The sequence below is a fragment of the Rhincodon typus genome, chromosome 31, assembly GCF_021869965.1.
Source record: "Rhincodon typus isolate 14 chromosome 31, sRhiTyp1.1, whole genome shotgun sequence".
Classification (NCBI taxonomy): Eukaryota; Metazoa; Chordata; class Chondrichthyes; order Orectolobiformes; family Rhincodontidae; genus Rhincodon; species Rhincodon typus.
This window is the reverse complement of record NC_063362.1, coordinates 12,227,058-12,248,273: the sequence shown is the minus strand read 5'-3', so window position 1 is coordinate 12,248,273 and position 21,216 is coordinate 12,227,058. Positions and strand designations below refer to the sequence as shown.

Here is a 21,216-nt window from a genome sequence, read left to right as displayed (position 1 = left end):
ATGTAAACCAATAGCTCCCAGCTCAACATCTACCTGTAAACCAGCAGCTCCCAGCACAACATCTACCTGTAAACCAACAGCTCCCAGCTCAACATCTACCTGTAAACCAGCAGCTGCCAGCACAACATCTACCTGTAAACCAGCAGCTCCCAGCCCGGCGCCTACTTGTAAATCAGCAGCTCGCAGCACAACATCTACCTGTAAACCAGCAGCTACCAGCCCGTCCTCTACCTGTAAACCAGCAGCTCCCAATTCAACATCAACCTGTAAACCAGCAGCTCCCCGCACAACATCTACCTGAAAACCAGCAGCTCCCAGCTCAACATCTACCTGTAAACCAACAGCTCCCAGCCGGGCCTCTACCTGTAAACCAGCAGCTCCAAGCCCAAAGTCTACCTGTAAACCAGCAGGTCCCAGCACAACATCTACCTGTAAACCAGCAGCTCCCAGCCTGGCCTCTACCTGTAAAACCAGCAGCTCCAAGCCCAATGTCTACCTGTAAACTAGCAGATCCCAGCACAACATCTACCAGTAAACCAGCAGCTCCCAGCACAACATCTACCTGTAAACCAGCAGCTCCCAGCCTGGCCTCTACCTGTAAACCAGTAGCTCCAAGCCCAACATCTACCTCTAAACCAGCAGCTCCCAGTACAACATCTACCTGTAAACCAGCAGCTCCCAGCCCGGCCTCTACCTGTAAACCAGCAGCTCCAAGCCCAATGTCTACCTGTAAACCAGCAGATCCCAGCACAACATCTACCTGTAAACCAGCAGATCCCAGCACAACATCTACCTGAAAACCAGCAGCTCCCAGCACAACATCTATCTGTAAACCAGCAGCTCCCAGCTCAATATCTACCTGTAGACCTGCAGTGACCAGCAGATCCCAGTTTAGTGTGTCAGTGCACGGCGGATACTAACAGTACCTTTCAAACCTACCTTTCTTTGAAAGCAGCAGTTTTTCGTTCAATTCGCTGAGTGGACCTGATGGTCCAAGAAGGAGCTAGTTAATTGGACCTCTGTACTTACATTGTTATCAGTGCAGATTTAGACTCAGCCAAAAACAGTCAAATATTTATGTTATTGGATGTCAACATTGCTGGCTTGGCTAGCATTTTATTTCCATTCCCTAACTGCCCTGGAAAGGAGATGGTGCTCTGGAGTTGTTGGAATGGAAGTCAGGCGATCCAGGATTATGGCCCAGTGACAGTGAAGGAATCACAACGCATTTCCAAGACAGAATGGAGAGTGGTTTGGAGGGGAGCTGACATGTGACAGTACCTCTATGAATCTGGTCCTTCTAGGTGGTGCGTTTGGAAGGTGCTGAGCAGCGAGGCTTGGCGAGTTGTTACAATTCATCTCGCAGATGCTTCACGCTGCTGTTCCTGTGTGTTGGTGACGGAGACAGTGAATGTTTAAGGTGGTGAACGGGGTGCTGATCAAACAGACTAGGTTAATCTTTATTATTCATTCTTGGATTGTGAACATTGCTGGCAGGGCCTGCATTTGTTGTCTTCGACTTGATTGTGGTGAATCCTGTTCTGCCATCTAACTGTCTGCCCCTAATCCACAGCTACACTCATGTCCAGCTGTCCATGCAGAAGGAGCACCCAGTGTCTACTAATACTCACGATTCCTTTAAGAGAGAGGTGGCCACCACAGGAGGTAGAGTGCTTCCAACTCTATGTTCATTTCGTCCTCAATATACCTCCTTCAGCCTTGGGTAGCTGCAATAATGGTCTTTGCATATAAATTAGCCAATTGGGAGACACAGATGGTTACTGGTGGTGGTTAATAAGTGAGAAAAATACCACAGGTGATTTGGTGATGGGGGAACAAAAAGTTCAGTTGTGTGTCAGAGCACTTCTGGATATAAAGAAAAAGAATAGCTGTGATCTTAATGGAAAGTGCAGGAAAGTCCTGGATGAGACAGCAGCTCTCATGCCAGTGTCACTGGTGCTGCTAGGTAGCTAAAATGTTGACCTGCTAACAATGAAGGGGCAATAAAATGTTTCCAAGTGGGAATGGCGTTGGGAGTTGAATTTGGAGATAATGGCCTGAATCCTCTGTGTCCAGGAATCAACATGTTGCCATTGCTGCTCCTTTGTTTTTGCTTCTTCACTGGGCTCTGTATTTCTGGCTGTGTCTTTCAAACCCCAGGCTTTTCAGAGATGTGGAGTGATATTGGAGTCTTTCTCCGCAACGCAGGCTGGTTCATTGGGAAGACAAGCCACACCTTTTTTACAGTAGTAGTTGGACGTATTCCGCGAGTCTTCATTCGCTAACACACTGAAAAACTTTGAGACATTTAACTAGATTCTCAGTGGGATTGTGGGCTGCAATGGCAGCTGGGTAGGGCTGGGTGCTGCGTGAGGTTACTGCTGGATAGGGTACTGCGGTAACAGAGTGGTGAGGCCAACTTAGCTCAAGTCAGGACTGTCTGGGCAATTGGAGTGTCAGGTTGGGGTTGGGATGGAGGTCCACGGTGATGCCAGAGGGTCAAGGGGTGGGTTGGGGAGTAGTCAGGGGACTTGGATGGTTGGGGGGTGCGCGGTGAAGGTGTATAGAGGGGTTGGGGTTATTGGGGTCTAGTTGAGGGGGTCAGGGATGGAGTCACTGAGTCAGTTGAGTAATCAGGGCGTCAGGGGTTGGTAGGGGCTAGGCCAAAAGGTGGGGCTCAGATGGTAAGGGGGAGTAGTGGTTTGGATGGTCAGTAGAAAGGCTGTGCAGGACAACTGGCGTGTGTGGTTAGTGGTTAGGGGATGGAGTCAGGTGGATGATCTGGCGATGGGGTTAGGGGTAAGGTGGGAGTTGAGGATAGTTGGACAATGTAGGGGGTTCAGTGAACAATCAGGTCTGATCAGTAGGGAGGTAGAGGGTGTCAGTTGAATAAGGTTATCCTGACCAACATCTCTGTCTCAGGCTTGCTGCAGTGCTCCACCATAGCTCAGTGCAAGCTGGAAGAACAACACCTCATTTTCTGCTTGGGGACCCTGCAGCCTTTTGGGCTCAATATTGAGTTCAACAATTTTAGGACTTGAGTCACCTTCACATGGGCTTACCCCAACCCCTCACACACCAGGCTCTGTTATCATAGAGTCTGCTATTTACACCAGCCATTGTTAGCCAATAATTGTCCACTGTTATTTATTAATTCTCCCACATGGACCATTATCCACTCCTTTGTCTGTCCATCTGTTCTTCTCTCTCTTTGGGCTCTATCCCCACCTATCATTTACTTCTTACCCCCTCCCCCGACCCTATCTTCTACATATAAACCAACATTTTCCTATCTACCTTCAGGTCTGAATAAGGATCACTGAACTCGAAACGTTAACTCTGCCTTCTCTCCACAGATGCTGCCAGACCTGCTGAGATTTTCCAGTGATTTCTGTTTTTGTTTGATTTCCAGCATCTGCAGTTCTTTCAGTTTGTATTTCTGTCAGTTGAACAGTTGTGCTAGAGTTTGACGTGATTATAATCTGTCGTTTGCTAGGGACTACCCAGGTAAATAAGGTGGACTTTACCAAGTCTCTGATTTTAACTGACAGAGACATTTATGGAGGGTCCTGTGGAGCCAGGGAATTGTCTGTCAGAAGCATAAACTCCCCAAGCAATTCCTGCTTCATTGGTGCATCAGAATATCGTAGGAATCCCAATGTATATGTTTCAGGATGTGGCTGGTCTCCAGTCATCCAGAGGCTGATGGTTTGGTCCAGTTATGTTCCCATTGCTGTCCATTGTCTTTTGGATTTGATAGGGAACTGCAGTCTATCCTGTGATATTTCATACTGCAACCATGCCCTGCTTGTGTAAAAGTGGAGCTGCAGAAAATAAAGTGGGCCAAGCAGCTTTTTGATTGAATCAGTCATCTTCTGTTGGAGCAGGTCTTCGGTCAACTATTGCTATTCCAGGCTCACGTTGTCAATGGAAAACAGCTTTTATATATCAGCAACGTGTATTAAAAAAAGTAAAAACACAGGTACCTTGTGACAAACCCCATCTGTTTAGTGGCAGGGTTTGAACTAGACACTGAGAGTGGAGCTTGTTAAACAGATTCAGGACGAACCAATTGTCCCAATACAACCAACCTCTACCACTCGGGCCTCAGAATATTACGCACTTGTGAAGAGAGCATAAACTGTCCTGCACGTTATTGAGAAGTGTTCCCTCCTCAGACTGTGGCAGAATAATTGTCATTAACCCAGAAAATGAGGAAGTGATGGCTTGGATTTGCATTCACTGAATAAAAATATATCAGCAATGTATCAGGTTACACACCATTCCCCGTCTGATTTATCAGCACCAGGACTTCAAATCCAGAAAAGAAATTACTGCCAAACTGAAAAACCTGTTTAACCAGTCACTCCAAGTAGCACCAGTGGCGTTGTTCTGTTTAATCTGATTGACCGACTGCAGTTCTTCGGGAACAGAATTTTTTGAAAGTCTTAAGTTTAGAAAGCAGCATCCACATCCTCCAAACATCCCAAAGCTCTTCATGGACAATGGATTACTTTTTGAATTTGACAATATTGTCACATTAGAACTTGTTTTTACCCAGTCTGACAAACAGAGATGTGATCCATTACTAGGTGGCTTGTGTCAGCAGGAATGCTAAGTCAGAACACCAGGGAAAACTCCCCTGCACTTCCTATAGTGATGTCCACCCGTGGGGATAAAAGATCCCTGCTTTAACATCTTGCCCTTAAAACAGCATTGCAGCACTCTCTTATCCCGCACGGTCTGCTCAGATTGTGCAATTGTATCTGGGGTGGGGCCTAAATCTTCAACCTTCAGATTCCAGAGACGAGAAAGCTATCACTAAGCCAAAGTTGACACCATAAAATGTTGAATAAACAGGAACTGCCCACAATTACAAAACAAATACAATACTGATCATTTTAACTCTTATCCTGCTGAATAAAGAGAAATGCTGTACCATTGCCTCAAGGAGCAACAGAATAATGATTCGGGAATTTAAAAAAGTTCTTGTACCTTCTCTTTTTTCCAATTTTAACCCTGGAGTACGACACTTTGGCAGAAAATAGAAGTGAAGAGTTCATCTTTAACGTAAGTAGTTTTTACAATGTTCTCTGGCAAGATATTTCACCACTTATGGGCGTTTTTCTGCATTGTAAATGGTGCCAGCCTGTACCAGTGAGATGACTCACATTCATCATTGTGTGTATGTGCATGATATAGTGCCCTCTCTTGCAGTTATAAAGAAAAAACAGTCTCAAATTAAATAACTGGCTTAAAGTTATGTTTAATTTAAGGTTTTTCCTTCCTTTCTGGATGATTTTCTCCCCTTCTCTAGGAAGATCTGAGTTTCTTACTGAGGCACTGAACAGAGCACCTCACCATTCTCAGAACCAGGTGACACTTGTCTATTCTATTGGCTTCACCTGAGGGATATAATGAATTAATCGAATCTTGGTTTCCACCTAATGTTACCACATGAACACTTGCAGCTGGGGTCGCTAGCGAATGTCCTGTCTAAGCAAACCCGATACCTTACTCAATGCCTTAAGCAACTTAACAGAGTTGCTAGAGCTCTCCTGTTAACTTGAGAGTCCTCGATGAAGGAGCTAGGGCACAAAGTACAGGATGGAAAACAACATGGGAAGAAGAATAAGTAAATTAGGTTAGGTGATGTCAAGTTTATAGATTTTGGAGAAGAATTCCACACTTTGGAATCCTGAGAAAGAGTAGAAAACGGTGCAATAAGTCTCGATCAGATAGTGATGACGCTGAGAGAAATAAACAGTGTGTAGACTCATTACAACTTAGGAGACATGGCAATGGAATAGTCCAAAGGGCTTCTGGTTATGATACAACAGAAAGATAAAAAATAATTGCAAGAGAGAAAAGAGGGAGGCTGAGAAATGATGGATGTTGCAATTGGAGGATGATCATATCTGACAGGATCTTTTTAAGTCTTGCAAAGGAGGTGGAAGATTACAGAAGTGTTTCCCAGATGCAGGATCTGTGTTTAATCTATTGGTTTTGAAAGAATTAAGAGCTGATGAGGAAGTACTTTTATGACAAAGGAGAAATCTTGACACCGTGGGGCATATCTTCTGAGCTACGCTTTTGAGTGACCAGAATTTTTGGAAAAGAGTGGACTTAGTAAAAATGTTCCAAGCCATGTCAAAAATGAAGAAGAGATTTTAAATGGTTTAGCAGGAAAATTAAGGGACGTGATGGAAAGCAATGTTAATAAGGTAGGTTCTTTGGATTTTGATAGCTGGGAGAGGTAACAGAGGGTTTTCAAAAGGGTAGTGTTGAGACTGTGAATACTCAAGAACCTTAGTGGAGTGGAGGAAATGAAATTAAATGCAAGTGTACTCACTGCAGTTTTGGCAAAGGTCATCCAATATCTCAGCCTTAAACTCAGCTTTGAATTTAGGATTGTTAATTTGGGTTAGATCACAAAGGTTTCATCACATGACCATTCAATTCCAATGACTTAGCTAAACAGGACCTTTTCATATCTAGTAAATAAAACAGGTTGTAGAAACATGTTTGTTGACTACTCCTTCGACTTTTCTCCCTTGCACATGTAGCAGGGTCCAGGAGATTAAGTTTTATTTCCTAGACTTTCTGGGAAAATCCTAGAGAGTTCTAATTGAACTAAAAGAAACAGAGTTTAAGCCCATTGTAGTTTTAATTTTCATTTGCTGATTCAGATTTCCTTGTCAACGGAAAAATTACTTTTGTGTTGGGATATCTGAGCTGAGAGAATGGAGGACGGACATGTCAGAGGAGGAGTGGGACGGGGAGTTGAAATGGGCGGTAATTGGGAGGTCAGGTTGGCCGTTACGGGCCAGGCATGGATACTTGGTGAAACGGTCACCTAGTCTACATTTGGTCTCACCAACATAGAGAAGACCACATTGGGAGCACCAGATGCAATAGACTAGGTTGGAGGAGATGCAGGTGAAGCTCTGTCTCACTTAGAAGGGCTGTTTAGGGCCCTGGATGGAGGTGAGGGAGGCGGGATGTGGGCAGGTGTTGCATCTTTTATGGTTACAGTGGAAGGTAGTGGGTGGGTTGGAGTGGTTGGTGGGGAGTGTGGCACGCACGAAGGAGTAACGAAGGGAATGGTCCTTGCAGAAGGCAGAGAGGGGTGGGGAGTGGAAGATATTCCAGGTGGTAGGGTCTAATTGGAGTTGGTGGAAGTTTGAGGATGATACATTGGATACAGAGGCTGGTGGGGTGGAAAGTGAGGACGAGGGGGACCCTATCTTTTTTATGTTTGGAAGGGGGATGGTGATTAATAGCTGTAGAGCGGGGAATGGAAGAGGCATGGTGGAGGACTGTCTGGTTTAAGGGGGATGGGGGCTGAAAGAGCATTGTTTGAAAAAGGCGGACATCCAGGATGCTTAGGAGTGGAACGTCTCCTTGTCAGAGCAGATGCGATGGAGACGGAGGAACTGGGAAAATGGGATGGAGTTTTTGCAGGATACAGGGTGGGAGGAGGTGTAGTCTAGGTAGCTATGGGAGTCTGTGCATTTATAGTAAATGTCCGTACGTAAGCTGTCACCAGAAATGAAAACGCAGAGGTCAAGAAGGGCAGGGAGGTGTCTGAGACAGACCAAGAGAATTTGAGGGCAGACTGGAAGTTGTTAGTGAAGTTGATGAACTCTACCTCCCTCCGTCCTTGGCCTCCTCCAGTGTCGCAGCATCTCAGAACGCAAATTTGAAGAATAGCACCTTACTTTCCACTTGGACACCCTATAGCCTTGAGGACTCAACATTGAGTTCTCCAATTTCAAATAACTTTGCCACCCATCCCCTGCCTCCCCTTTCATCCCCACCTCCACCCTTCCATTCCACCCTCTGACCCTCCCTTCCAGCCACCAACCGGTTCATCCCTCCCATCGACCAACCAGGTGGTACCTACCACCAGTGTCCAGCTATCACCACCATTCCACCTCCACCCCTTCCCCCCACTTTATCTGCACAGCACCATCTACCCCCACATCCAGTCCTGAAGAAGGGTAATACCCGAAATGTTGACTGCTCCTTTCCTCCAGATGCTGCCTAGCTTGCTGTGTTCTTCCAGCCTCCTGTTTGTCTCCCTTGGATTCCAGCATCTGCAGTTTTTTTTGTCTCTAGCTGCATGATAGGAAGTTTTGGCAGGCTCGTGGGAACTTCAGAGTTGGCTTATAAATTGCCTCAGTGTTTTTCACAAAGAGGTTTCTGAGCTTCTCACACACTGTTGAAGGGAAGAGTGACCAAACCAGTAAAGCACATAATCTGGTCAGTTCCTTGTTGTTTACAGGGCCTTGTTTGCACAAATTATCTGCCATGATTTCTACAGTGTCTACATGTCAAAGTACTTGGAATATTGGAATGTTATGATAGATGTAATATGAATGTAATTCTTCCTTTATAATGTTGACCTGCAATGACTATGAATGGAGAGGATCTCGGGTCTAGTTGCTGTTGTTGCAAAGGGAAATCCTCGACAATGTACGCCAAATGGGTTTCAAGTAGTTAGGTGGTTGTTTTTGACCAGCACATACTTGATGGGCTGAAGGGCCTTTTGCAGTGCTGTCGACCTCTGTGACTTAATTTGGGTTCGTACAGCATTTTGATAATAGTGAAACATCCTCAGTGGCTTCACAGAAGCATGATCAAACATTCAACAATACTGTATGCAATTTGCGGAGGACGGGTAACCAAAGATATGGTCAAAAAAATGAGTGTTAAAGAACATCTTCAGGAAGAGAAAGAGAACTAGGGATGCATTAATATCTCATCAGGAAATTACAGAGTCTAGTTGAAGGGGCTGCCACAGACACTAAAGTGATTAGAATAGCGATGCAGAAGAGGTGAGGAGACATTGAAAGCTTGTAGTGTTGGAAAGCCTGCAGAGCTAGGAAGAGTCAAAGTCATGGAGCGATTTGAAAACAAGGATGAAGGTTTTAAATTGTGGTGTGAATGGACCAGGAGCCAATGTTGGTCTGTGTGTACAGAGTGATTATTAGGGTATTCACAGTAGAATTCTAAATGAGCTCAAGTTTATGTAGGGTAGAAGATGGAAGGTTGACTTGGAAAACATGGGAGTGGTCAAGTGTGAAGGTAACAAAGGAAAAATGTAGGTCATACACTGAGACCTTGCTGATTTGTACTGCTGAGGCCAACACAGCTCAGTGAATCTAAGATTGAAACATTCTGGATGATGTTGCAGCTCTCAACAAGGGGCAAAGGAATGGAAATTGAAATCTCTAGTTGGATTATGTGCCTAACAACTCCTTAACTGCCTCAGACAGCCTGAGCTGTGAAACCCCAGAAAAACACACTGAAACCCTTTAATATAAAAAGCACACAGGTTTATTGCATATCAATCTTGTGTATAAATTCATTGTAGCATTTTGAAAGATTACATTTGGTATACATTCCTACTCTACATCATAAACATAGGAATCAGGTTGGATTTTCTTTTTCATTTCTCCAGATAATAACTGTATCACAAGCATCAAAATGAATGGATTTATTTTCTCTGTGAATCACTCACTTTCATTTTCCTATACTCTTGTCTCTCCCACAAGCAAAGATTTATGTATGTATATGTGTGTGTGTGAATGTGTGTGTGTATGTTTTATTTTGTGTTAAACTATTCAGCTTATTAACAAAGCGCCCTGCTCTGTACGGGCAGTTAAAGACTCCTAACTTTGGACAATGCCTAACCACATATACAAGTAAGTGCATCCCTACAGTATTTTCATCACAAGAAACACACCAACAGCTAAACACAAGCCATGCACAGCCAATTTTTTTCCATTTTTTTTGTTGAAGACGATTTTTGTTTAAAACATATTGTAAGCAATATACAACCCAAACAGAAAAGAAACAAGCACCATCATTGTAATCCTTAAACATTTTCTGGTTAATGAAATCTAACCACTTACAATGACTATTTTTTTTAAACACTACACCGTTTAAAATGTATAGAAATAAAAAAAACACGTAATGATTTGTTGGGACATGTAAGGACAAAGCTAGGACATAAATAGAGATTGAGGCATATCTGGGGAGGGATGAATAGGGGTGGGGGAGGAGACAGTTTAGCTTTTTTATTTCCTTCATGTTGAACCTACCAGGGCTCAAATGATCAAAGAGAAGAAATAATACATTTGTAAATCACGTGACCTAATAAGGAACAACAGAACTTGTGACTGCTTCTCATGTTTAGGGGACTGCTTTCGAACCTTGACCCTGAAATAGAAGACAAGACCACCTTAAGTCCTTCTCCATTCCCATCTTGTAGCCACTAAAGTGATGGTGGAAAGTTGAGAAAGAATTTGAGGATGTCAGTGAGACACCTCACTGAGCCTATCTCATTCTGAATATGAGTTACCAGGGATCGTCCATGCCAGGGAAGATATCCTTAGTGCACTGGGTGTCATGAAATCTTAACCATACTGCATTTATGATTGCTCCAGACCCTGTGTTTATTAGAATTCTTCCCATATGAATGGCAAAGGTCTACTTGATGGATGAGTAGAGGGATACCTGGAACTTCCATGGCAATAGACTGCCTATTGATCACTGGGCATTTCCTAATGCAGCCATCAGTGCAAGGAATTTGCAAGTGCATCGTGCTGGGATTGACACATGCCTGACTCTAAGAGCAGTGGAATTTTCATGGAAAGTTTTCTAATCTTTCCTTAGTGCATCTGTGCCAACTGTCCTCCTTGGGGTTAACATTGGAAACCATTTTATAAAAAGTGAAACTTCTAAGCAACGTATTAAGAGTCAAAATGAGAATGATTCCAACATGAGATCACACCATTGTTAAAAAATTGCAATACTAATTGAGGCCAAGCTGCCCAAAATCAATGGGACTTCTTTTAGTCATCAGGCTGGATGCATCCATTGACTAACACTTACTTACAGGTCAAAATAAACTTGAAGTGCTATATACATATATTGTCTGCTAATAGCAGGCCTTGCAGGTAGAACAGTTACCTTCCAGGGTCCACCTTGCAGACTTAAGGATACTAATATTAACATTAGAGCCAAAGAAACTACCCTGCAACTGGAGCATAGAAGCTAACTGCATATCATCTTGGAATGCACAAGACACCCTATCTGCAAGTGTGAAAACAAACTGATGAGAGTGAAATTGGACTTGGCGATAGAAATAGAAGTCAGGCACAGTGTACAACATGCTGTGAAAATGGGAGTTGGTCAGCTCAGTTGTTTGGATGGCTGGTTTGCAGTGCAGAGTGACACCAACAACATGATTTCATTTCCTGTACCAGCTGAGGTTGCCATGAAGGGTCCCACTGTTCTCAACACCAACCCTTGCCTGCAGGTTAAACCACCACCAGTTGTCTATTCCTCATGAAAGAGCAGCCCTCTGGGACTGTGGTGACTATACTATTACACTTTGACAACATGCTGTGAACTGACTAATGCCTAAATCCCATTTTCACCAAAGGCCAATTGTATCCTCAATAAATCAAAATGTAACTGGTACTGTGAATCACTAAAAGAAAAGTTTTCAGGCGTAACTATTATTGCTGGTGTATTTCTCTATTTTATCAGACACCAGCCTGTTAGACCTAGAACTCATTGTATGTGTGGGATTTTGGCCTTTCTTCTTCAAGGCTAGTTATTTTTGGTCATCCTCTTTCAAGTGGGAGAATAGACCATTCTTCCTTGTTTTAAGAGAGAGCTACAGTCTTCCTTGGGATGTAAAGTCCAGGGCTCATTCCCTGCGGAAACCTTAATTTTGTTGTGAGGCAACACTGTATTTGCCTGACAGTGAGCAAATGCCACATTCCCCTCTCCCTCAAATATTTCTAATCCTGTTCACAGTGGATGACATATCATAGGATCCTTAAGGTACGTCTTCCCTATGTTCCAACACCCCAGTGTAAGAAAAGAATTAGCCTGAGTGTCACAGGAATGATTTGTTTATGAGGTAAGCTGCGGTGGAACATTGAGCCTGTTCATGTTTTCTGGCTTGTGCTGACTCACATTCTAAGTGCTAGTTGCCTTGCATGAAAATTACTAAATGGGGCAGATGATGAAATAAGTGTAACACCCCAACTGGCTGACCAGCAGCCTCCAATTTTGATTTGATTTATTACTGTCACGTGTACCGAGGTACAGTGAAAAGTGTTGTCCCACATGCTTTATAGGCAGATCGTACTATACAAGTGCATCAGGGTAACAGAACAGAGTGCAGGATACAATGTTACAGCTGCTGAGAAGGTGCAGAGAGAGATCAACATTACCATTAAAGATGTCCATTCAAAAGTCTGATAATAGCGGGGAAGAAGCTGGTCTTTAATCTGTTTTTTTGTGTATACAAACTTTCATATTTTCTGCCCGACAGAAGAGGGTGGAAGATAGTATAACCAGGGCGGGAGGTGTCTTGGATTATGCTGGTTGATTCCCCGTGGCAGTGGGAAGTATAGATGAATTCAGTGGAGGGGAGGCTGGTTTGTGTGATGGACTGGGCTGTGTTCACAACACTCTATAGCGTCTTTCAGTCTTTAAACAGCAGTTGCCATACCACGCTGTGATGCATTCAGATTGTATGCTTTCTTTCAAAAATAAAATCATTCACTGAAAACAGATTTGACAATGGTTTGGTCTGAAACATTTCCCAATAATTGTAGAGATCAAGCTGTAGTTACTATTTCTGAAACAGGGTACTTTGATCAGATAAGACTGTAGCAAGACCTCAAAGTACGGCTCTTTATTCAAGTAAACGTGTGCTCAAGATTAGAAGAAGCAAGCTTGGGAAAGTTGATGGTGAAGGTGAGGAATGGGAGTGAAGAGTTGCGAATGGATGTTGGGATAAGGATCGAGGTTGGGAAAAAGAATTTGAATGCTGAAAGAGGATGAAGAGTGAGCAATGATGGTTGGGATGAAGTTAAAGGGGAAGATGAGGAATGGAAGTTGAGATAAGGAAGGAGAGTGTAAACACATGAATGGGGGTGAAAGTGAGCAGTAAAGCTGTGAGCAGGCTGAGTGCGGAATAGATGGAAGAAGTGGACTAGGCCTGTTGTAACCTAACAACTCAAAAGCAATGTAATGCACAGAGTACGCCTGAGATTATGAACCTCTGAAAAACCAGATCCTTTTAGGAGGGTCTGTTTGTCCTTTGTCTTTCTAAAATTATAAAAGTGCTCTTAACTAAATGAAAACATTGGTAAATCTCATAGGTGAGCTTTCCCACTTGCCCACCTTGACTTCAGGTTAATTAAGAAGTTAGTTTGCAACAAAAATTGATCTCCATATTCCTGGACTTTTGAGGGGGAAATACGTTTGACCAAGTTGCTCCTCCTGATTCCCACCCAATGATCTTTGCTTCAAAGTGCTTGTGTATAGACATGACATGTATTAGACAGAATCAGGTACAGTTTTCTCTTTGAAGATTTTCACTGTCTCGGCTTGAGGAGAAGGATGACCACTTGGGAGAGATAGTTGTGGGCAAACAATGCTCACAGTATATTACTTGGCTCAATGCCTTCAAGATTCTTGTTCTGGTTGTTGGGCAGAGTTATTTTCATAAGGGAATCTGAAACTAATGAAGATTGTGCGGCCGAAGATTACTTTCAAGTTGAACAGGGCGACCTGCTATTTTGTTCCATGTACTTTAAACACTGACCAAGGACAACGCTGCTATCAGTTTACTTAATTCTACGCTGTGGCGTGGTTAATATTTAATGATTGTCTATTCTCACCAAATAGTTCAATAGCTGTATAAAGACAATTGTCTTAATCTGCTAAATGGCTCTCCAGGGAAGGGACTGGATATTTCATGGCCAAGGAAAGGTGAAAATTAAATATATTTAAATGGTCTTTATTAACACACTTGCATTGTAGCAAGGGAAAAGCTGGAGGATGAGACTGTAGGCATAAAATTGTCTCCTTATTAGACTATTGCTCATGACCTCCAAGCAGCTGTTTTCCAATGAAGTAAAAATGGATTCTTAAAAGAAATATCAGATTTGTACCTCACCTTGAGCTGGGACAGCCTAGCAGGTAATATTGCCCAGCACATGCATGAAGGCACCATCAAACTGCTTGGAAAGTTATTAGAAAGCAAGATTGTCTTGAGAAGGTAGGTTGCAGGATTCGGTTCACCCATGTCAGATTGTTGCTCGGTCGCTAAAGAAAAGCTAGAGTGTGTATGGAACCATTGTTGGAAAGAGGGAATAATGACAACACCTACAAAAGAAAAGTATGGAATGTCACAGCCACAGAATTGATCCAAGTAAGCGGCTGTTCAAGACAGCAAAAAAAAAGTTTTTTGAGTTTTTTTTAATGCATTTACACTGCTGGCTTGGTTTATTACAAAGTAAACAGAAAACCCTAGGGACATGCCGACAATCGTGCAAAGTGATAATTGCATGGAACCTGTATCCTTCTTGATTACCTGATTCCACAGTCACTGAGAGGAATCAGTGAATCATTCAGCACTAACTTGAGTCACTTCAGGGGACAAAAGAAATTGCTGGCTTTCACACACGTATTTACAGGAGCTTTTTCAAAGCAAAGGTTTCTTTATTCTTTTAATTTTTCTTGATAATTATTTGCCATGGAAACCACAACTGCTGAGGCCTATTCTCCTCTTGTTCTTGTCATTCGTTTCCTTGTAAAGAATTAAATCTAACAATAGGATCAGATCTTTTAAATAAAATACTGAGTTCAAAAAAACAAATTGACCCCCACCAAACTCCCATCTCAAAGGTTTGGCACTTCCACATTGCATGCCACACAAAAATGTTTATGATAAAAAGAAAGAAATATAATTCACATTTTTGGAGGTTTTTTTTGTTTGAAGCGGGGTGTCTGCAAGGAAATTGTCTAAAGAATAAATAGCAAGGACATAAACACTAATGGACAGGAAGAAATTCAATAAAGCCTATGACTAAATAAAATAAACAAAAAAAAACAAATTTGATTGTCTGGGAATCTGCAGCTAGAAGGACACCCTAGGTTGTTTGGCACAAGCGACTCTCTATTTAACAGTTATTGTACAACATCATTACACAACTTTTGGTCCTTCTCTAGGTAATTATATTAATATTTTTAAATCACTCTCGTGACAGCTAAGAGTTCAAGACACAATACTGTTTGTTATAGAATGGAAATAATGCCTAGGAGGGAGATTTCGAATGGGGATGGGGAAGGAAGGGTGACAGAATGCAGGCTATTTATTTACATGTTCATTATTGCAGAATTGACTCCCCTGCTTATTTCTACAAATAATTTAAATTATAATAGAATACAATGATGCAAAGTAAGATGGGATATAGATGAACAAGCAGGATACCTTTATCAAGGGACGAATCTCCTTCCTCCCATAGCTTGACTGGCCCCTGTGTATTAATATTCTTAACTTCTTTATTTTAAGCTGCAGCCCCAACTATATATTTGTGCAAAAATTATATAACAGGAATAAATATCTTCGGGAATTTAAGGTCGGCAACATCATTCAGTTTCGACCGAAGGAATGAAAGTGTGTAAGGCCTCTTGAGGTCAGCTGAAGGGGGAGGTGGGGGGGGGAGGGAGGGAGGGGAGATGGAGGTATCTGGGCTTTCAGCAGCCACGCCTCTTCGATGCTAGCATCCGTAGCCCCCTACCTCACATCAACCCTGCCCTTCCCAGCTAGGTCAGGCCCACGTCTCGCTTTGCTGGAGCTCTCTCTCTCTCTCTCTCTCTGTCTCTATCTCTCTCACACGTGGTTGATTGGATGAAAGGTACCCGACTCCGGTGTAGCTCCTGCTATGTTCAGCCAAGCATCCAGAGAGTTCTGGGACGACGGATGGAGGGAAGCATTCTCAGAGAATGAAAGCATCATGGCATAAGTCTGTAGTTTCCAATTGGGGGAGGAGTGGAGAATAAAAGAAAAACAGCATTAATTGCACATCTTTGAAATGACAACATTTTATACAATGTAATTTTAACCTCAGAGAGCTAGCACGGGCATAATGGACCTAACAACCTTCTTTTCTGCTGTGTCATTCTATGAATTTCTGACAGCATTGTGCTAAGTGCCATCTGAGACTTCTGTGCAAGATTCATGGCGACCCCTGAGAAAGTACAGAAATGCCGAATAACAGATTGTCAGAACACATGGAGCAAATCAACTCCTGGCTCTTTGGCCTCCCTTCACTCTGTCAGTAATAAAACACTGAGTGCTATTCCAACTGGAGAGGAGAGTGGCGGTGCTATTATTTTAAGGCTATATGTGAATGTTGCTTTAAGACTTGCCCTCTTTTCCTCATTGCTCCCCCAACCTTTTGTTGCTCCTCTTCTCTGCTGGACAGGTCTGTGCACAAAGACTGCCTATCAGTACCTTTGCACTTGATCATTTTCCATGAATGAGCTGAGATTGAGAGCGTTGATGTGGGAAAGAGAAATTAAATTCCAATTGGACAGGTTATCCCAATCCTGCCTTTTGCCAACCTGTGTTGGTAACTTGCAGTGGTCCTCAAATGAGGGTGAGCAAAGAGCAGGAAACACAGTCAATTTGCCCCTTCACCTTCCTTAACATCCTGGCTGAGATCAACTAACTCAGAGCAGACTCATGTTGAAACCTTGTCTAGTATCCTATCAGGTGATGGAACCATTTATTTAACTGTTCGACTGAAGATTGTAGACTTGAATACCATCATCTAGACCCGAGGAGCCTGACTTAACACTATAGATGTGAGTGGGCTTTGTCTCAGTTAAAATTTCACCCAAGGTCTATGTGGATATGAAGAGTGAGAGAAGTTCTAATCTCCCTTGGTTCATAAATACTCTATGTATAGTTGGGTGGCAATAATGGAGAAAGGCAACTGAGCCTTTGTCAGTAAATCCCTATGATTTACTGGGATGATACAACAAATTGACAAAAGAACACTTTCATGAAGCACTTTTCCAAGAAAAATCTCAGAGTCCCACACAGATGTTCTCAGTTACAGTAAGACCTAGAGCTGTATTAGTGTGTTAGTTTGTAAGAGGCAGACAAATGTTGAGGCATGCCTTTGTCTCATCTTTTATCCAAAGACGTTACTATCTAAATCTGAGTCTGTTCCAGTGACATGGAACCCCATGGACCGTCAACTCATAAGCTGTGATTATCCAACACAAGGGACAGTGACCAAGATTCCTTAGGTCAATTTCAGATTACCTTGCTGGAATTAATTACAATGAGTAAACAAAGTTTATGCTCATTTTTGCAAGTTCAGTTAAAATATTTTACCATTTATAAATATTATAATCCAAGACTCTAATAGGCTAAAATATATTAACAATTATTGAGATACAAGTATTTAATCCATTTTCAGAAGTCCCAAGGTTAAACAAGGTCATCCGAAGAACATTTAGCCACGTAAATTACATCCTTCATTAAAAATGAATTCAAAAGATAAAAGCAAAATCTATAAGCTCAAAATATAATTAATGACAAGTTTTCCCTCTCAAAGGAAGGACAGTCATAGTATAAATCCTATTAGTCTGTCATAATCACTCTGCAGTTCCACTGTGTAAACTGTACACTTCCCTCAATGTGTGTTGTTTTGGTCTGTCACATTGTATCTTGTACTATTACATCCAGTATATGTCGTACTGCCCTATTACAGTGTATGCAATATTGTTCTGTCACATTATATGCCATTCTACTCCATCACCGTGTACATCAATGTTCTGTAACTGCATATGTATCATGATGCTATGCCACATAGTTTGTTGTCATGGTTTATGTGGTACTGTTCCAACATAGCATATGTGATATTTCTTTGTCACAGTGTGCAATATACTGATAGTTCAACCGTTCTGTATTCAACCTGTAAGTCTCAATTTTTACAATATCTTTTACTTTGGAAAGTGTCCAGACAAATTGCACAGATCTGCTGTAATACTTTCTCTTCTGAGTGTTATAGACATTGTGGTCGCAAACTACTGAGCTGGGATCACTTGGCAATCTGCATCGAAGCAGCTGTTTGCTGTACACTTCAGATCTTCATTTTGACTGAAGTGACTGGAAACTAAAATTGGCAAAGATGTGTAATAGGCAGGAATCAACATTGCCCATTTTACTCCAACATCCAAATCAAAATGATCGCTGGTAACTCTAGAGGCTAACATTTATGTTGGCTGCAATCACACTCAAGAAGTCAAACTTTTAATCAGTATTGGCATGTGAGTCATGGTCAAGAAAAATGTCCGTGTAAGTATGCGTGAGTGCGTGTGTTTGTGTGTGCACCCCTACGTTCTTGCGTGTATGTGTGCATGTGTGTGTGTGTGTGCGCGTGTGTGGGTGCTTGTGTGTGCATGTTTGTGTGTGAGTGTGTGCGCGCGTATGTGTGCATGTTTGTGTGTGCGCGTGTGCGCACGTGTGTATTTGTGTGTCCAGCTGTTTGTGTGAGCATGTGCACGTATGTGTGTGTTCGTGTGTTTGTGTGTGTGTGTGTGTTCGTGTGTGTGTACTCTACCACCAAGACTGATCTTTGTGAAATCAACATAGTCAAAAATGTCACTCATCACTAAGAGTGTGTTTCTGTTGTAGAGTACCATACCTGAGTTTTAGCCTGCCTGTACAGTGTCTCTTTTATTGCTTCGGAGTCTAAGGTGGAATTAAAGACTGCGGCCTCTTTCACCTCGTATTGCTCCTCTGCTGCCTTACGCAGGTCCAGCCCCTTTGTGAAATTCGCTATCTGGTCCAAGGCCAGCAGCCCAGCTTCATCCTCAGCAATACACCTGTGCCAATGATCAGGGGGAGGGGGAAGGTGACCCCATGTTAGCCCTTCTGACCTCACACAACTCCGCTAATCAGAGTCAGCGCTGCTGGCTCAATCTTTGCATGCACATGCAGGGGTTGCACAGCACGATCCACATACACGGCAGACTGACGACAGAAGGGGGTGCGGTGAATGGTGTCACCCAAGCTTGAATGGGATGGGGGTGTTTGTAGCATGATGACACACACAGTGAACAAAACACCAAAAGGAGCGTCTTTACTGTTGCTGGTCCATTTTGAAAAGTTAAACGTTCACGCTGGCAAAATACTGGAGGTTATACCAAATACTAACTGAAGGTTATACCAAACTGTTACACCCGTGGCTCAGAATGCAGTATGTGACCTTTGTGTAGAATTTCTATCACTTCTTTAGTTAGGCACTATTTTACAATTGTGTGATGTAAGAAATCATTATTTCTTTTCAAGATGTGAATAATGTTGACAAGATCCATTTATTGCCGATCCTCAGTTTCCCTGAAAGATGGTTTTGGGCCTTTCCTTGATTAAGGTGACAGTGCCCCCAAGGAGGTGTTCAGTTTGTTGCCAATCTGCATTAAGGCCACTTTACAGAAGACAGTCAATAATGGGGTTTGATTTACAATACTCTCCACTCCCAGAAGGAAAAAATACAGTTCATTTGGCAAATGAGACACACTGGCCTGACTTGTCTGGTATACTTTAAAATGAAGGTCCAGTACAAGCAGTATGTTCGTTTCCAAATATTACTTTTTTTTTAAACTGAATTTTCCCTCTGGGCTTTCTTTTGTACCAGAGCCAAAAGGTGAGCACTGAATGAAAAAGTAGGGAAACAATCTGGGAAATTTTAGTAGTAAATCACTGAACTTTGGCCCTGGAAGGCTAAGAGTGCAATTTCCACCATTAGTGTTAAGTACCTGAGAAGTAATTTGGTTAATTATACTTGGGACAGATTTGGCCTTTCCTACATTGTGCCTGAGTAGGCCCTTTGGGTTTCTGGTGAATTGGAGTAACTGTGATCAGTTTCACATGTAGCTTGAATGACCAAAAGTTAACTTTTGAATTATAATTGTAGGTGTAATTGCATTCGTTGGAATTTCATTTTATCGTTTCATTTATGTGACTTTGAGTGAAGGGCCTGGGCTCATTGGGACTCTGGGTGGAATTTAAAGTTTGTCACAATGGTCTCACCCACAGGCTACAGAAGGGTCGCAGGGGCAAAAATATCACCCCCCTCCACCATGAGCTGCTGGCTAATCAGAGACTGACAGGTCTCCGTTGTCCCCAGAGAGGGTGACAGCTTCCGGTAATATGTAGCCATTGAAGGCCCAGAACCAACAAGACAGCCTAGGCCAAAGGTGAGTATGGGTGGAGTGAGGATTGCAGGAAAAGGAGGGCAAGGGAAAGGACTTTCTGGGGGGGTGGGGGACGGGTGTGTGAACCCACTCACCTTCCTTCCCAAACCCACCCCGTTCCCTTCCCAATGCTGAGCCCCTTAATTAAGGCACTGAGTCTATTTGAGCAAGGCAACAGCCAGGAAACCAGCAAGCATGCTCAACAGGGTGTGCTTTTCCAGGCTTCCCATGTGGTAACTAACACCCCCTTTTGGAAATGGGATGATGCTCTTAAATGGGGTACAAATTACACAGTTATGGTCCTTAAGGATCCTTAAACATCCAGGCAAGAGGGCCATTCACAGACCTTCACCACCAACCCCCTGATTTAATTGGGCAGTGGGATACCTATCCTGTACCCTGCCTTACAATCAAATAGTCCCCAGACCTCCAAACATGTCAGTGGAGTAGCATTAAATTCCTCCTTCTGCCTGATTCGGACTGAGACAGGCTGTGTGGCGTACGTTAGATTGAATCTTCCCCTCAAAGCTCTGATAATGTCACATACTGAACTGTGAGATTTGGATGTAATGTGGCAACATGTCAAAAACAAGGTTATATCTCTTTATAAAGCAGAAAGCAGATCAAAAGTGTTTGGTTAGATTGGGTTTCAAGTAGACAATTATCTGAGCATAATGCTGCAGAATTCAGAGACTAGTTTCAGCAAAATTGGAAACAAATTGCAAAGGCAATTGTGATTGCATCAATCTCCTATCAACCCTAGAGTACAGAATCCCCACGATGCCTCTCTTGGTGCTTAATCTTTAAGACAAAGTTGTGACAGGCCAATTTAAATCTCTAGTCTTGATGGCATAAAATGGAGTCCACAGAGGATACAAACAGTCTGCAGATTCCAATTTAACTATATATATATGTGTCACATTTTGACGTGCTTGGCATGAAATCTTCTGCAATAGCTTCTGATGTACAGAATCTTCAGTTTGAGAGTCTGAGCTGCCACTTTTGCATGTGTGCGTGTGAAGAGTGAGGGGCTTTTAACAGAAAATTACATATCACGGCTGTGGAATAGAACACTCTTCCCATTTTAATCATCCTCTATCACTAACATGGGCTTACAAACCA

The 21,216-nt window shown here is 42.7% G+C and overlaps 2 protein-coding genes across 2 annotated transcripts in view; both read right to left on the bottom strand.

The window, feature by feature from the left end:
* Positions 1-5,089, bottom strand: part of arhgef16 (Rho guanine nucleotide exchange factor (GEF) 16) — a 41,344-nt gene extending 36,255 nt beyond the window's left edge. The window contains exon 1 of the mRNA XM_048615063.1: positions 4,996-5,089. The gene's annotated coding sequence lies outside the window, so the exon portion shown is untranslated. The remainder of the gene's footprint in view (positions 1-4,995) is intronic.
* The window catches only part of prdm16 (PR domain containing 16), a 151,216-nt gene that overhangs the window by 683 nt on the left and 129,317 nt on the right, over positions 1-21,216 (bottom strand). Inside the window, exons 14-16 of the mRNA XM_048614876.1 lie at positions 18,543-18,723; positions 563-760; positions 34-462 (exon numbers count right to left, since the gene is read on the bottom strand). Of these exons, the coding sequence (XP_048470833.1) occupies positions 34-462; positions 563-760; positions 18,543-18,723 (808 nt within the window). The remainder of the gene's footprint in view (positions 1-33; positions 463-562; positions 761-18,542; positions 18,724-21,216) is intronic.